Source organism: Nematolebias whitei, chromosome 19, assembly GCF_014905685.2.
Source record: "Nematolebias whitei isolate Nwh7 chromosome 19, NemWhi1, whole genome shotgun sequence".
NCBI lineage: Eukaryota > Metazoa > Chordata > Actinopteri > Cyprinodontiformes > Rivulidae > Nematolebias > Nematolebias whitei.
Window position 1 is genome coordinate 40,844,221 of NC_056516.1, and position 17,390 is coordinate 40,861,610.

Below are 17,390 nucleotides of genomic sequence, written 5' to 3' on the forward strand. Positions count from 1 at the left end.
TCTATCTATCTATCTATCTATCTATCTATCTATCTATCTATCTATCTCTACATACATACATATTTATACACACACATTATATCACGTCATATATGAGCTTTTTTATATGTTAGCAGACTATCTTTCCAAGTTAAATAAAATTCTTCAACATTAGTAGAGCGCCATTTTCTCTCCTGGTTTCTAGATGCTGCTTTAAAGTACGTAACTCAGAATTGAACCAAGGAACCAGTTTCCTCTGATTGATTACTTTCTTTTTCAGTGGAGCAATTTTATCAAGTGAAGTTTGCATTGAAGTTGTAAGATGATCAACTAGATGATCTAAGTCTCTGTTCTCTGATGCATTACTCTGCAAGACAGAGGAAACATTGATGGAAGAGATTGTTTCAATTTGGTTACAGCATTTTCTGATAAGCACCTGCTGAGATGAAATTTACTCTCAGTGACTGTGTAGTCATGTAATGTAAATATCCTGATGCATGCTCAATAAGCCAGGTAGAAAAATCCAAAAAAGTTAAATGTGGTCCTCTGGACATTCAAACAGTGTCAGGAGGGTGATCAGTCTTACATCGGGGAAACTAAACAGCCACTGGCCAAAAGGATGGACCAGCACAGAAGATCAACATCATCAGGCCAGGACTCTGAGGTCTACACTCATCTCCAGGTCAGAGGTCACTCATTCAGGGATGAAGATGTTCACATCCTGGACAGAGAGGAACGATGGTTTGAGAGAGGAGTAAAGGAGGCCATCTTTGTGAAAAGAAACTGTCCATCATTAAACAGGGGCGGAGCCTCCAGGTTCAACTGTCCCCCTCTTACAATGCTGTGATTGCTAGTATCACTCAGCCCTCTGTGAACAGTAAACAGCCATCAGGTGCTAATGATCCATTGTTAGGCTGATGGTCCTTCTTGAGCATGTGATCAGCTGGTTTTGGTTGTCAGCAGCAAACTGGTTGATCCACTCTGAGAAGGTGCTATTTAAGAGACTGAGCTGAAAACAGCACCTCAGACTGAGGAAGTCTTAAGGGACGATGAGAGACGAAACGTTTCTGCTTTTTTTTTTTTTTTTTTTTTTGAATGTCCAGAGGACCATATTGAACTTTTTTGCATTTAATGTAAACTCAAAGTTATTAAAAAATGGTCGGACAGAACAGGATTTTGAGGAACTATTACCAAGTCCTTAATCTCTGCACCATAGGTCAGAACTAAATCAAGAGTGTGATGATAAGAATGAGAAGATGTTCAGACATTTTGGGTAAAACCAAATGAGTCTATTAAATTATTAAAGGCTATGCTTAATCTATCACTTTCAACATCCACATGAATATTGAACTCACCCATTATGATGATTTTATCAGTATTTAATAATAAGTCAGTTAATAATTCTGATAATTCAGATAAAAACTGAGAGTAAGCTCCTGGTGGACGATATATAACAACTAGTAAAAGTGGCTTTTCTGATTTCCATTTTGGATGAGAAAGACTGAGGGACAGCGATTCAAAAGAATCATAACTAATAACTGGTTTGGCATTAATCAATAATCCTGACTGAAAAATAGAAGCTACTCCTCCACCTCGGCCAGTTGTTCTAGGAACATGAACATTTAAATAATTAACAGGAGTGGATTCATTTATACCAACAAAATCCTCCTGTTGTAGCCAAGTTTCTGTCAGACACAATAAATCAATATGATGATCAGTTATCAGTTCATTAACTAACAGGGATTTAGAGGAAACAGATCTGATGTTCAATAATCCACATTTAATGATTTGATGATGTTGCTCTGGTAAAGTAACGACAGGGCTTAATTTGTAAAACAATTGATGCTGGAACACAAATAGCAGGCGGTCCGACGGGGGCGGGGGGGGTGCTTTGTGTTGGGGTTGTGTGTGTGTGTGGGGGGGGGGGTCTGTGGTTCCTCCCCCAGAAAATTTGGAATAAAATAGATGCAATTTCCTGCATTTTGGTGTATTTTAACAGATTGTTAAACATCTGTAAACGTTTGATTAAGTTGATTAAAAACAGGCCTCTCTTGTAAATGACGAGGCTCAATGAGACTAACAACCTGTGTAAATAAAGGTTGAATTGAAATTACTATTTTAAAGAGCAGTGAATTATAGCAACTCTAATTCTGTCAAGTGTCCCATCTAGGGCTTAAACAGACTACTTGAGTAATCGGCAGGTCGATTCCGAGAACATCTATTGAGTTTTTGAATTTCACGTCGAGTAATCACAGTGACGTCATTGCATCACGTGTCACGTGATCCACACCGGGCTAGTAGTAGGAGCCACCAAATGGATTCCTCCAGCAGATGGACTGAGTAGAGCAGGTCCAGTCTTGGCAAACAGGTAGAAATGCATCAGTAGTGTGGGAATATTTCACTAAAGATTAATCTTCCGGTTCAACTACCGTAAGGAAACAGAAAATTAATCAACTTCCTGACTGTTTTGAGCTCGTTGCGAACCGGTGTTATATCATTTTCTGTGACCATAGGGGGTGGTGTTGCATGCACTGTTGCAGATCACAGAATATGGTGAAACACCGGGTCCAATCCACCGAACCAGAACCAGCTTCCTTCTGACCTTGTTTCACAAAGTAAAAGCAAAAAATATTAATCTCTAAACCTATATATAAAAAAAACTATAAACATATTTATCTCTAAACCTAATGCGCACCACAGCTGGCGGTGGTGCGGTGTGGTAGTCTGCCCCACTGTTTTTAGTTTCGTTTTTGACGTGCTGCACGTTTCTCCACTTTTGCAGCTTAATAACAATAACTTATAGTTTTGGTTTTTCTTTGACTTATTTGCAGTATGATACATGGTAGGAGCATAATATATGCTCCCAATGTTTTTTTTTTTTTTGTAAATAAATTACGTTTATTTTTTTCATCTTAAGATTCTATGACGTCATCAACTACTCGAGTTCTACACGAGTTTTATTATATTAATGTCGATTTAAAAAATTATGTAATCGTTCAACCCCTGGGCCCCCCCCCCCCCCCACACACACACACAATCTTCAATGTCCGACCCGAACTCTTCTGAATTCAGTCCTGCGTGTTGTTCTGTTCCAGTCTCTTTCACCACTGCTTCAATTCTCTGTTGTCCAGCTACAGTAAGGACAATCATCCATCCTTTTGTTTTAGATAATAAATTGGACTGTCTTTTTGACATTTTGATTGCTGGTATTTTGACTAATTTTGAAACATAATATAATGTGAATAATACACATCAAACATTTCACTCGTATTTTTTTACTGTAAGCTTTTTTTTTATAATTATCTTTGAAATGTATGCAGGAGCTCTGACACATTGGCAGTTGTGCGCGCTTTGCAGAGCTGTCTGGAGACGCTCCTGTGCATAAAATGTGCACTGTCTGCAGGGCGCACAGCTGAGCAGGTGAAGCTGACACCCACCCACATCAAAAATTCCAGTAAATACAATGAGTGGTTAGTGCTACTTTTGTACTGGTTAAAATGTTCATTTGTGCTGCTTTGGTTTCTGAGACACAGCTGAAGATGGATGAAGACGCTTCATCCCCGCGGGACATGTGATCAGCGTCTCTGCTGGCAGCAGCGTTTGCGCGAGCTGTTGTGCCTACTACAGCAGTAACATCCACACAGACATGGACAACGTCTCCTGTCGCTGTATTTTTAATAAATAATCAAAATGAAAATGCGCTATGACTTTTATGGGTGGAGATATGAGCTGACGGATCTGACTGAACAGTTGCCGGAATGCACACGGTGAAAATGAGGGAGTTCCTGGATCTTGTTCCGGCAGGATCTGGCTCAAATTAAGCACTGAGTAACGGTGTTTATTTTATTAAGATTTTTATGGTTTATATTTTTAGAGCTGATTTTTGGTTTATTTAATTTGAGCTGTGGGTGAGTTGACACTGTTTCAATGGGGTGAGGGTGGGTAACAGAGGAGAAGCAGTAGAGAGGTGTGGAGGACTACAACTCTGCTTCCTGGACTGGACCCTGGGTTGTCAGTAATTTGGGGGATAAACAAAATCAGCCATATTTCTAGAAAGAAGAGCGGCTCCGTCCAAAGTGGGATGGATGCCATCTCTCCGCATCAGACCAGGTTTTACCCAGAAAGAACTCCAGTTATCTTTGTAGCCCACGTCCTTGTCAGAACACCACCTGGCCACTGAGCGGTTAAACAACGACATACGGCTAAACATGTCATCGCTGGTCAGGTTGGGGAGGGTGGCCAGAGAAAACTACGGAGTCCAACATGGTTTTTGCAAAGTCACACACCGAAGCAACATTAATTTTAGTGACCACCGATTGGCGTGATCGGGTGTCATTACCGCCGACATGAATAACAATCTTACTGTAATTAGCCTTACCCTTAGTCAGCAGTTTCAGATAAGATTCTATGTGCCCGCCCTGGCCCCCGGAATGCAATTAACTATGGCCGCTGGAGTCCCTAAAACCACGTTTCGGACTATGGAGCTGCCAATAACCAGGGTCTGCTTCTCAGCGGGTGTGTCACTGAGCGAGGAAAATCCATTAGAAATGTGAATGGGTCGGTGGTGAACTGGGGGCTTAGACTTATCACTACGCTTGCTCCGGACCATCACTCAGCTGGCCTGGGGTCCCAGCTGCTTGGGGTCTGCTAGAGGACCCCTAACGGGAGCTAGCCTCTGTGGTTCCACACTGTCTAAGGGGACCTGGCTAACTACTGTTTTTTCTAAAGCGCAGAGCCGAGCTTCCAGTTCAGACAGCCTCTCCTCCAAAACTATCATAAGACTATATTTGTTACATGTATCATTATCACTAAAGGAGGCAGAGGAATAACAACATCTGACACACGGAGCAAGTGAAAACAGAGGAAGCAGGGAGAGAAGCAGCAGCCATGCTAAGCTAACGCTAGTAGGAGCTAGCAGAGCCAAATACACCAATAAAAACCGAGAGAAGTGTTGAAATATAAGAGGTGTTTTAAGCACTATCCAACTGTAGAAAAACAACTGTACTAAGTGTGTTTGTGATCTACAATGAAAAACTGTGCAAAAGACAGATTATTCCAGAAAACAGAGACGACTCTAGCAAACGACTCACTCGAGCTACCAACAGACAAACATGAAGTGACACCACACGTCTCACAGTTTTATAAAGCAGTTTTATAGAACAGCCAAATGTTCAAATGTATTTTGTCTTATCATTGTTAATATTTTACTTGTCATGATGACAGGTGATATACTACCTCACCTGCCTCTCTGACTGCACGTCACTGGTGTGTGTTTGTGTGTGTGTGTGTGTCCAGCAGGATGTTAGATCAGCAGGCTGAGCGGGTCATGGCTCTGTCAGAATGGGAGAATCGCTGGCAGGAGAACCGAATCGGCTTCCATCAGCCAGCTCTGCACACGTAAACAACTTTAATACATGTTTGTTTGTTCTTAAAATCCAGAGAAACACGTTGGTGGAGATTCTCACTCATCCATGACATGAGTACAGAATATTTTTGATAATGGTGTGGTCATATGGGACGGCGATAGTCAAATATAATGAAAAAGTTATGATATAATCCTTAAAAAATGAGTCAGTGTTTCTTTGTCCTAAAAGAGACCAACACAAATCAACATTTAACTTTGGGTCAGACCTCACTTGTCTCAGTTTCTCCATCCATCCATCCATCCATCCATTTTCTTCCGCTTATCCGGGGTTGGGTCGCGGGGGTAGCAGCTTAAGTAGGGAGGCCCAGACTTCCCTCTCCTCAGCCACTTGGGCCAGCTCCTCCGGGGGAATCCCGAGGCGTTCCCAGGCCAGCTGAGAAACAGTCCCTCCAGCGTGTCCTGGGTCTTCCTCTAGGTCTCCTCCCGGTGGGACGTGTCCGGAACACCTCACCAGGGAGGCGTCCAGGAGGCATCCTAACCAGATGCCCAAGCCACCTCAACTGGCTCCTCTCGACGTGGAGAAGCAGCGGATCTACTCTTGAGTCCCTCCAGGATGATCGAGCTTCTTACCCTATCTCTAAGGGAGAGCTCAGACACCATGCGGAGAAAACTCATTTTGGCCGCTTGTATCCGAGATCTCGTTCTTTCGGTCACAACCCAAAGCTCATTACCATAGATGAGGGTAGGAACATAGATCGATCGGTAAATTGAGAGTTTCGCTTTTTGACTCAGCTCTCTCTTCACCATGACAGACCTGTACAGCGCCTGCATCACTGCAGACGGTGCACCTATCCGCCTATCGATCCCATGCTCCATTTTTCCCTCATAAGACCCCAAGATACTTGAACTCCTCCAATTGGGGCAGGACCTCCTCCGTGACCTGGAGAGGGCACTCTACACTTTTCTGGCTCAAGACCATGGCCTCGGATTTTGAGGAACTGATCTTCATCCCGGCCGTGTCGCACTCGGCTGCAAACCGCTCCAGCGAAAGCTGTAGATCACGATCTGATGAAGCCAGTAGGATCACATCATCTGTAAAAAGCATAGATTAAATCCTAAGGCCACCAAAACGGATCCCCTCAACACCTTGGCTGCGCCTAGAAATTCTGTGCATAAATGTTATGAACAGAATCAGTGACAAAGGGCAACCTTGGCGGAGTCCAACTCTCACCAGGAACAAGCCCGACATACTGCCAGCAATGCGGACCTGGCTCTGACACCGGTCATACAGGGACCTAACAGCCAGTATCAAAGGGCCCGGTACACCATACTCCCAGAGTACCCCCCACAGGGTTCCCTGAGAGACACGGTCGAACGCCTTCTCCATGTCCACAAAGCACATGTAGACCAGTTGGGCAAACTCCCATGCACCCTCCAGGACCCTGCTGAGAGTGTAAAGCTGGTCTAGTGTTCCACGACCGGGACGAAAACCACACTGCTACTCCTGAATCTGAGGTTGACTATCCGACGGACCCTCCTCTCCAGAACCCCCGAATAGACCTTACCAGGGAGGCTTAAGAGCGTGATCCCCCTGTAGTTGGAACACACTCTATGGTCCCCCTTTTTGAATAGGGAGACCACCACCCCGGTCTGCCAATCCAAGGGAACTTCCCCTGATGTCCACGAAATATTGCAGTCGCATAAGCCAACACAACCCTACAACATCAAGAGCCTTAAGGAACTCCGGGCGAATCTCATCCACCCCTGGGGTCCTGCCACCGAGGAGCTTTTTAACCACCTCGGTGACCTCAGCACCAGAGATTGGAGGGCCCGACCCAGAGTCCCCAGGCTCTGCTTCCTCAGTGGAAGACGTGCCGGTGAGATTGAGGAGGTCTTCAAAGTATTCTGCTCATTGACACACAACATCCCGTGTTGAGGTCAGCAGCACACCACTCCCACTATAAACAGTGTTGGTGGTGTACCACTTTCCCCCCTGAGATGCCGGATGGTGGACCAGAATCGCCTCGAAGCCGTGGGAAGTCATTCTCCATGGCCTCTCCGAACTCCTCCCATGCCCGAGTTTTTGCCTCAGCGACCACCCAAGCCGCATGTCGCTTGGACTGCCGGTACCCATCAGCTGCTTCCGGGGTCCCACAGGCCATAAAGGCCCAATAGGACTCCTTCTTCAGCCTGACAGCATCCCTCACCGATGGTGTCCACCACCGGGTTCGAGGGTTGCCACCACGACAGGCACCGACAACCTTGCGGCCGCAGCTCCGGTAAGCCGCCTCGACAATAGAGGCACGGAACATGGCCCACTCAGACTCAATGTCCCCCACCTCCCCTGGAACATGTTCGAAGTTCTCCCGGAGGTGGGAGTTAAAGCTCCGTCTCACAGGAGACTCTGCCAGACGTTCCCAGCAAACCCTCACAATACGTTTGGGCCTGCCAGGTCTGACAGGCATCCTCCCCCACCATCGGAGCCAACTCAGCATCAGGTCGTGATCAGTGGACAGCTCCACCCCTCTCTTCACCCAAGTGTCCAAGACACGTGGCCACAGATCAGATGAGACGACAACAAAGTCGATCAAGGAAATGCAGCCTAGGGTGTCCTGGTGCAAAGAGCACATATGGACACCCTTATGCTTGGACATGGTGTTCGTTACTGACAATCCATGATGAGCACAGAAGTCCAACAACAGAACACCACTTGGGTTCAGATCAGGGGGGCCGTTCCTCCCAACCACACCCTTCCAAGTCTCACTGTCATTGCCCACATGAGCATTGAAGTCCCCCAGCAGAACAAGGGAGTCCCCAGGAGGTGCACTTTCCAGTACCCCCTCCAAGGACTCCAAAAAGGGTAGATAATCTGAACTGCCATTTGGTGCACAAGCACAAACGACAGTCAGAACCCGTCCCCCCACATGTAGGCGGAGGGAGGCCACCCTCTCATACACTGGGGTGAACCCCAACACTCAGGCACCAAGATGGGGGGCAATAAGTATGCTCACTCCTGCTCGGCGCCTCTCACCAGGGGCAACTCCAGAGTGGAAGAGTGTCCAACCCCTCTCAAGGAAACTGGTTCCAGAACCAAAGCCATGCGTAGAGGTGAGTCTGACTACTTCTATCTGGAACCTCTCAACCTCACACACCAGCTCAGGCTCCTTCCCCACCAGCGAGGGGACATTCCACGTCCCAATAGCCAGCTTCTGTAGCCAAGGATCAGACCGCCAGGGTCCCTGCCCTCGGCCACCACCCATCCCACATTGCACCCAACCCCTTTGGCCCCTCCCACAGGTGGTGAGCCCATGGGAAGGGGGACCCACATCTCCTCTCCAGGCTGTGCCCGGCCGAGCTCCATGGGTAAAAGCCCGGCCACCAGGCGCTCACCCACGTGCCCCACCTCTTGGCCTGGCTCCAGAGTGAACCGGTGACCCATGTCCGGGCGAGGGAACATCAAGTCCATTTATTTTACTCATCGTAGGGGTGTTTGGGCTGCACTTTGTCTGGTCCCTCACCAGTTTCTACTTTTAAAAATTGTTTAAAAGGCATTTTTAAAGATACTTGCAAATGTTTTCTTCTTTAGTAATGTTGCTGTTTGACGTTGACAATGAACTGTTGTTAATTAATTTGTGTTTCCTTATTTATGACGTCTATATTTCATGTCTTACATCCCTTCCTGTGACTCTACAATTTGGTGCTGCCAGGTCAGCTCTATAAATAATAGTTTGTTATTCGAGTTTATGCCTCATTAAATAAAGGAAACAGTTTATTTTACAATTTTACATTTCAGAATAAACTTTATATTTTACATTTATAAACAGTTTTGTGGCTCTTGAAAAGTGAGAACAGGAGCAGGAATTATTCTTTTTTTAGTGATTGCTGGACCATGGAGCACAGCTAAATAGTCATCCGCCCCAAAAAGTAGTCCCTCCTAATTAACAAAGAAAATAACTTCTTTTCTGAGCTTGATGTGTGTTGTTTTGTTCTGTTTTTTTTTTTTTTCATTCATTCAACCTTTATTTATACAGATTAGTCTTGTTATGCTTCGAGCCTCAAGTTTTCAATTCAGTTTACAGGTCTCTCTTGTAAATGAGTCCCTGAGGCTCAATGGGATTAACCTGTCTAAATAAAGGTTGAATGAATTTATATTTTCCTTACACTGACCTTAGCCCAGGGGTGCCCAAAGTGGGGCCCGTGGGCCAAAGTTGGCCCGCCAAACCATTTCAGTTGGCCTGCCAAACTGTCCTCATTACTATATTAAAATTTTCTTTGAAGAATCAATTTGTTTACACTCATTGATTCCACCCATTGACTTTATTGTTAGTCGGTCTGACTACCATAATTTAAATCCAGGATTACACTGTAGAGTACATAATTTATGTATTTTTAAAATAATTTTAATTATTTATATTTTATATTTTATTTTGACAGACTTTCTACTATCCCTTGGCAGCTTCCTGCCACTGAATAACATTTTCCTTTGACAGAAAACACTTATAAATCACACAGTATTTGAAAGTAAATTTCAGTAGTGATTTTAGCCTCTTTACATTTAATCTCAGCACCCCTGAAAAATAAAGAAACCATCATTAGGATTGTGTAAGGAAACAGTTCTCAAACCTTAGAATCGCAAAAATATTGAATAAATACGGAATAAATGACGACAGTCACAAACAGACCAATAAAATCTATGATTTTTTTTTGCATGAGGCCAGCCATCTGTCAATCAATCCAGTAACCATGTCATCAACTGACCAATCAGCAACCTCAATTTGTCCTGAAGTGAACACCTCTTACCTGCAGAGCTGCAGTGGTGTTGCATGAATACTTTGCAGTCAGAGATTTCAATAATAACAGAGTTTAAATGTTTTGTTTCATAATAATCTATTGTAATAAACCTTTGTAAAATATACCAGAATGCAGGAAATGTAATCTACTTTAATCAAAATCCGCTGGGGGAGGACCCCTAGACCCCCACCCCTGACCCCGCCACCACCAACAGAGTCTGTTCTGTAATGTTCTTTATACAGAATGGAAGGTTAAATAACCGTATAATAAGTAAATGGACTTTACTTAAAGAAGTAGTTGCATTTCATGTATTATATTATTGCATTTGGCCCGCAACCCTCTGATAGATTTTAAATTTGGCCCTCTCGGGGAAAAAGTTTGGACACCCCTGCCTTAGACTGATGATGGTTTGATGTCCAACAGAATGCTGAAGACTCATCTGGACAAAGTTTTGAGTGGACGGACTGGAGTTCGCTTTTTCTTTCCTCTGTGTGGAAAAGCTGTGGACATGAAGTGGTACGAGCAGATGTTCAGATAAATCACATGTTTGAGTCGTGATCTGACTTGATCATCCTTTTCCAGGTTGGCTGATCTGGGTCACACAGTGGTTGGAGTGGAGATCTCTGAAAAGGCTGTTCGGCAATTCTTTGAGGAGAACAATATGACATTCACAGAGGAGCTGGTTCCTTCTATACCTGGAGCCAAACTTTTTAAGGTAAGTAATCTGAACAACCTTTAGTACTGACTCTGGGCATTTAATGGCTGATCAGCTGGTCCTGGGTCTGTTGGACAATGTTGGACCAACGATACAGTGGATCATAAATCAGTTATTCCTTATACCACACCAGTCTGAGCTCAGACTCAAGAAATAACCTGAGGAAAGTCTGATAAGAATTTGATGAGGTGAAGGTGAAAAGAATCAAGTTCAAATTTATTGTCATTTGCATGTGGTACATGAGGTAGAACAAAATTATGTACTTAAGGTCCCAGTTACACCCAAAAATAGCAAAAATACAAAGTATAAAAAGAAACAATATATATGCCAGGTCTGGAACTGTGAGGAGCAATTGGTCCATTGACCTCAGGGAACGTGGTGGGGCGGCTGTGGCTGAGTGGATAGAGCATTCGTCCTCCAATGCAAGAGTTGAGGGTTCGAATCCACCAGCAGTCACATGCTGAAGTGTCCCTGGGCAAGACACTGAACCCCTCATAGCCTCTGATGTGTGTCCCATCAGTGTCTGAATGTGATCTAAAGCTCTGATTAGTCGCTTTAGAATGATTTGTTCAATTAGCTTTGTAAAGATCTAGTAGAGTGCTGTATGAATGGGTAAATGAGGCACAGATTGTAGTGTAAAGCGCTTTGAGTATCTTGAAACAAGATAGAAAGGCGCAAAATAAGTACAGTCCATTTCCCATTTACCATTCACATACGGTTGTAGCAGATAAGAGAGATGGGGGGGACTGTTCAGAGATTTGTAGACATACAGGAGTTTTTTAAACTGGATTCGAAGATGAATCGGTAACCAGTGCAGTGAGGCCAAAACGGGTGTCGTGTGCTCTCTTTTGCCTGTACTGGTTAAAAATCGGGCTGCTGCATTCTGGACCAGTTGTAGTCGTGCAATGGAGGTCTGACTGATACCAAAAAGGAGTGAATTGCAGTAATCAAGCCTAGATGTAATGGTATGGTATAAATATCCTGATGCATGCTCAATAATCCAGGTAGAAAAATCCAAAAAAGTTCAATCTGGTCCTCTGGACATTCAAAAAAACACAAAACAAAGCAAATCAACAAAAAAATGTAGAAACGTTTCGTCTCTCATCCGAGAGACTTCCTCAGTCTGAGGTGCTGTTTTCAGCTCAGTCTCTTAAATAGTACCTTCTCAGAGTGGATCAACCAGTTTGCTGCTGACAACCAAAACCAGCTGATCACATGATCAAGAAGGACCATCAGCCTAACAATGGATCATTAGCACACTGATGGCTGTTTACTATTCACAGAGGGCTGAGTGATACTAGCAATCACAGCATTGTAAGAGGGGGACAGTTGAACCTGGAGGCTCCACCCCTGTTTAATGATGGACGGTTTCTTTTCACAAAGATGGCCTCCTTTACTCCTCTCTCAAACCATCGTTCCTCTCTGTCCAGGATGTGAACATCTTCATCCTTGAAAGAGTGACCTCTGGCCTGGAGATGAGTGTAGACCGCAGAATCCTGGCCTGATGATGTTGATCTTCTGTGCTGGGCCATCCTTTTGGCCAGTGGCTGTTTTGTTTCCCCAATGTAAGACTGATCACAGCCCTCCTGACACTGAACAGCATACACAATATTACTCTGTTTGTGCCGGGGGACTGGATCTTTGGGATGAACCAGTCTTTAATGTATTTTGGGGTTTAAAAGCCACTGGGACGTTATGTTTAGAAAATAAACATCTCAGTTTCTCCGATACTCCCTCAACATATGGAATGACCACTGGTCTGGGTCTGGGTTCCTCCTTTTCACCTGATGGCTGACTGGAGTCCTGTTTGGGTTTCTTCTCTGCTTTCAGGAAGGCCCAGTTAGGATATCTACATTGCTCTAGAGCCTGTTTTGTGTAGGATTTCTCCTTCTGCCTGGCTCCTGAGTTAGTGGGGACGCTGTCTGCTCTCTGATACAGAGTCCTGATGACTCCTAACTTGTGCTCCAAAGGGTGATGGGAGTCAAACTGCAAATACTGGTCTGTGTGGGTGGGTTTGCAGTACACCTCAGTTTGCAAATGTCCTCTATCCGAGACTGAGACCTCACAGTCCAAGAAAGCCAACCTGCCATTTTTTACATCTTCTCGTGTGAACTTGATGTATTTATCCACAGAGTTGATGTGGTCAGTAAAATGTTGGACTTCCTGAGATTTAATTTTAACCCAGGTGTCGTCAACATACCTGAACCAATGACTTGGTGGTGTCCCTGAAAAGGACGTCAAGGCTCTCTTTTCTACCTCCTCCATGTACAGGTTGGCAACAATAGGAGAAACTGGAGACCCCATAGCACACCCATGTTTCTGCCTATAATATTGCTCCCCATATGTGAAGTAGGTTGACTGCAGGCACAGTTTCAAGAGTTGACACAGTTGTTCTGTGGAAAGCGTGGTCCTGCTGCTCAGAGTGGTGTCTGATTTTAATCTGAAACTGACCACCTCTACTGCATCATCAACAGGAATGCACGTAAAGAGTGATGTGACATCAAAAGAGACCATTGTTTCATCAGTCTCCATGATGACATCCCTCACCTTATCCACAAAGTCCATGATGTTCTGTATGTGGTGTTCTGAGCTGCCAACTAAAGGGATGAGTACAGACGCCAGATATTTGGAAACATTGTAAGTGACAGAGTTAATCATGCTAACAATAGGTCTTAAAGGTACACCTTGTTTGTGGATTTTAGGTAAACCATACAGACTAGGTGTGGCCTCCCCTGGGTACAGTCTGTGGTACAGAATACGGTCAATAGCCTTGTCCTGCTCCAAATTTTTCAGGCAATCTATTAACTTCTTCTTGTAACCACTTCCTGGATCTCTTTTCAGGGGTTCATAAGTGGTTAAGTCACTAAGGAGTGTCATAACTTTCTCATGATAGTCTTTCTGGTTCAAAATCACTGTGCACCTTCCTTTGTCTGCTGGGAGAATGATGATGTTTTTGTCCTTGCTAAGAGTGGTGAGTGCATCCCTCTCCTCTCTACTGATGGAAGGTGGTGGTTTGGCATTGCTGAGGCAGGATGAAACTTTGATTCTGAGCTGTTCTGCTTCACCCTCTTTCATTTTGTTGTTGCGGATGGCTGATTCTGTTGCTGTGATCATCTCCACCAGGGGAATCGTCCTTGGTGCAACTGCAAAGTTCAGTCCCCTGGCAAGAATCTCTGTCTCCGGCTGGGTGAGCTGTCTGTCAGATAAATTCTTCACCCATTTTTCTGTCTCCCTGGCATGTAATTGACTACTGGAGTGTTGTCCTACACTGAATGTGTTGTTATTGGAATAGTGATGGTGTTGATGAGTTATTAGTAAGTTAAACTTATTTTGTTGTCGAGTCTTGGACTTGACATGCTGTGCTAAGCGTGCCTGATCTGTACTGTCCAACACTTGCTGAAGTGTGGTCTGATCTAGACACATAGTTAGTTAGTCACATAGTTAGTTGAAAACAGCACCTCAGACTGAGGAAGTCTCTTGGATGAGAGACGAAACGTTTCTAGATTTTTTTGTTTTGTTTTGTTTTTTGTTTTTTTGAATGTCCAGAGGACCAGATTGAACTTTTTTGGATTTTTCTACCTGGATTATTGAGCATGCATCAGGCTAGATACCCAGTGTAATGCTGGTCCTCTTATACCATATTTATTTAATTTTTCAAGGAGAATAGTGTGGTCAATAGTATCAAATGCTTTTTTTAAATCAACAAAAATACTACTATTCGCCGGACCGGAGCAGAACCGCGTCGCCAGACTGGGCTGCCGGACCGGAGCAGAACCGGGCCAGGGATATCTTCAGCCTCTTCGTCTCTCGTGCTTGGAGCGCCAGAGCCGAACTGGAGCAGAACCGGACAGACCAGTTGCCGACTTCAGCCTCAGCCTCTCTGGTCAGTCTCGCTTTTCACCGGGGGTGCCCCGTGCTGTCGGGTGCTGAGAAGCGGAGGATCAGCGTGGAGGAGCAGCGTGAAGGAGCAGGTCTGCGTGGTGCTCGAGAGAAGTTCGGAGTTTGTATCGGAGCTGCTGCAGGCCTCTATCCAAACTCACCTGGATAATAATTAATTTTATTCCGGATCACGCTGTTGGCCCCTGTTGACCTGATACGAGCTTGGATCATGCCTTTCACTTCAGGAGGATTTTCTGGCAGCTCGTTCTGCTATTTGCTGTGAATTATCTGTTTCTGTTTTGGCCTGTTGATTCTGGATCCAGCTTCTGTTTCCCATGGGAGCATCCATCCTTCCATCCATCCATCCTTCTTCACTGGGGGGCTGGAGCCCCCCTCAGCCCAACTCAAACTGCAGTTGGGCCACTTCGTCGGGTTTGTTTGCCCATTTGAACTGTGACTTTTTATGGTCTGAAACTTTTCTGCATCATTCATATTACTGTCACTATTTTCAGTTCTCAGATTATCTGGAGTCACTGAATCTTGTTAATACACCTGAATCTGTCCACCACTGCAACTTTCACTGTTTTTGGGTTCTGAATGATCACGTCTTCATTAATGTTTCTCATGGTTCGATTATGGGGGCTAATTGTCACACTGTTAACTCCTGTAATTACACATCAGTCACAAAAAACTCAAGAAAATGTCTGATAATAATGTTGTTGCTGCTCTCAGGGATTCAGCCCAACCCTGGACCCCCCACTAATTACAGCACACCAAATTACTTTAAAAACGCCTCTGGGCTTCATTTTCTGCATGTAAACGCTCGTAGTCTTCTGAAAAAACTGGATGCTTTGAAAATCCTGGTCAGTTCTTCTGGGGCAGATGTTATCTTTATTTCTGAATCCTGGCTGAACAAATCTGTATCTGTAATGAATAATGACGTGGCAATCAATGGATTTAACATCTACCGCTGTGATCGTCAAAAAAGGGGGGGTGGAGTCATTATTTACATTAGAGATTCTCTGGTTTCTAGTCTTGTGACTTCCAAAACAATTCCAAACCAGTTTGAAGCCTTATCTGTAAATATCACCTTGAATGGAGGCCAGATTTTAACTGTAGTCTGCTGCTATCGCCCCCCCCCCCCCCCAGCATCACCTGAGGCATTAACTGCCATGAAGGAATTTTTTGGTAATTTAAAATTCAAAGAGATCTTTTTGGCTGGAGATCTCAACATTGATTGGTGTAAGTCGACCCCCCTCTGTGACAAATTCAAGGAATGTTGCTTGTCTCTTAATCTAACCCAACTGATCAATTCTCCCACTAGATTAAATAAAAACCATCCTGAAAATTCCTCCATCTTAGACCTGTTTCTAACTAATATGCCTCACAAATTCCCTGGTACAGGTGTATTCGCGGATCTTTTGAGTGATCACTGTGTGACAGCGGCTTTGAGAGATATTAAACTTCCACCTTCTAAGCCCAGATTAATTCAAAAAAGGGATTTGAAACGTTTTTGTGAACCGTCATTCCTCTGGGATCTGTCTCACTTTGACTGGCATCGTATTCTGTTAACTGATGACGTGAATTCTGCTTGGAACTATTTCCATAATAATTTCATTAATTTCCTGAACATACATGCTCCTTTTCGTCAGTTCAGAATAAAGGGACGAGACAGCCCCTGGTTTACTCCAGAGCTAGCTGACCTCCTGCACAGGAGAGATCATCTTTGGGCTGCAGCGAGAAAATCTGGCTCAGACACTGATTGGTTGAGTTTTCGACAGATGAGGAATAAATGCACAACTGCTGTTAAAGCAGCAAAACGCAACTATTTCTTATCTCAGACCTCCAAAAATCTAAATGACCCTAACAGATTCTGGAAAACCATAAAATCTCTCTCAGGCACCCCCCAATCATCTGACCTCCCATCACAACTTCTCGTTAACTCTGTTCCTGTGTCAAATAAGCACGAGATCCTGAACTGTTTCAACAAACATTTTGTTGCTTCTGGTTCTTTATTTGACACAGTAACTAATGGAAGATCAGCCACTTCACTTAATAACCAAACTTCTACAAATCAAATCCCTCCTACAAGTCAATCCTCAGTTAATCACAGCTTCTCTTTTTCTCCATTCTCAGTCAGTGAGGTCAATAAACTGTTAAAAGATCTTGACCCTAAAAAATCTGCAGGTCCAGATGAACTTCCACCTTATTTCTTAAGGCTGGCTGCTCATATCATCACAGTCCCTGTGACCCACATTTTCAATCTCTCCATAAGACAAAACTCCATCCCATACACTTGGAAAACAGCCTTTGTTCTTCTTTTGCTGAAGGGAGGTGACCCCACCTCACTGAACAACTATGGACCAATCTCTAAACTCTGTATTTTAGCCAAGGTTCTAGAAAAACTGATAAACTCTCAAATCAAAAATTACCTGGACTCATTTAACATCTTACCTCCACATCAATCTGGTTTCAGGAAACAACAGCACAACCACTGCTTCACTGAAGGTTCTTAATGATGTTGTTGAAGCACTGGATGCTAAGGATTATTGTGCTGCACTTTTCTTAGACCTGTCTAAAGCTTTTGACACTGTGGATCATAACATCTTGTGTCATAAACTCTCAGAAATTGGTTTCTCAGAACACACCATTGGTTGGTTC

The 17,390-nt window shown here is 44.2% G+C and overlaps 1 protein-coding gene across 1 annotated transcript in view; it reads left to right on the forward strand.

The window, feature by feature from the left end:
• Window positions 1-3,411: 3,411 nt before the first annotated feature.
• LOC119425327 (probable thiopurine S-methyltransferase) overlaps window positions 3,412-17,390 on the forward strand; it is a 62,020-nt gene continuing 48,041 nt past the window's right edge. Inside the window, exons 1-4 of the mRNA XM_037692847.1 lie at window positions 3,412-3,449; window positions 5,275-5,376; window positions 10,559-10,651; window positions 10,718-10,850. Of these exons, the coding sequence (XP_037548775.1) occupies window positions 5,279-5,376; window positions 10,559-10,651; window positions 10,718-10,850 (324 nt within the window). The 5' untranslated portion in view covers window positions 3,412-3,449; window positions 5,275-5,278. The remainder of the gene's footprint in view (window positions 3,450-5,274; window positions 5,377-10,558; window positions 10,652-10,717; window positions 10,851-17,390) is intronic.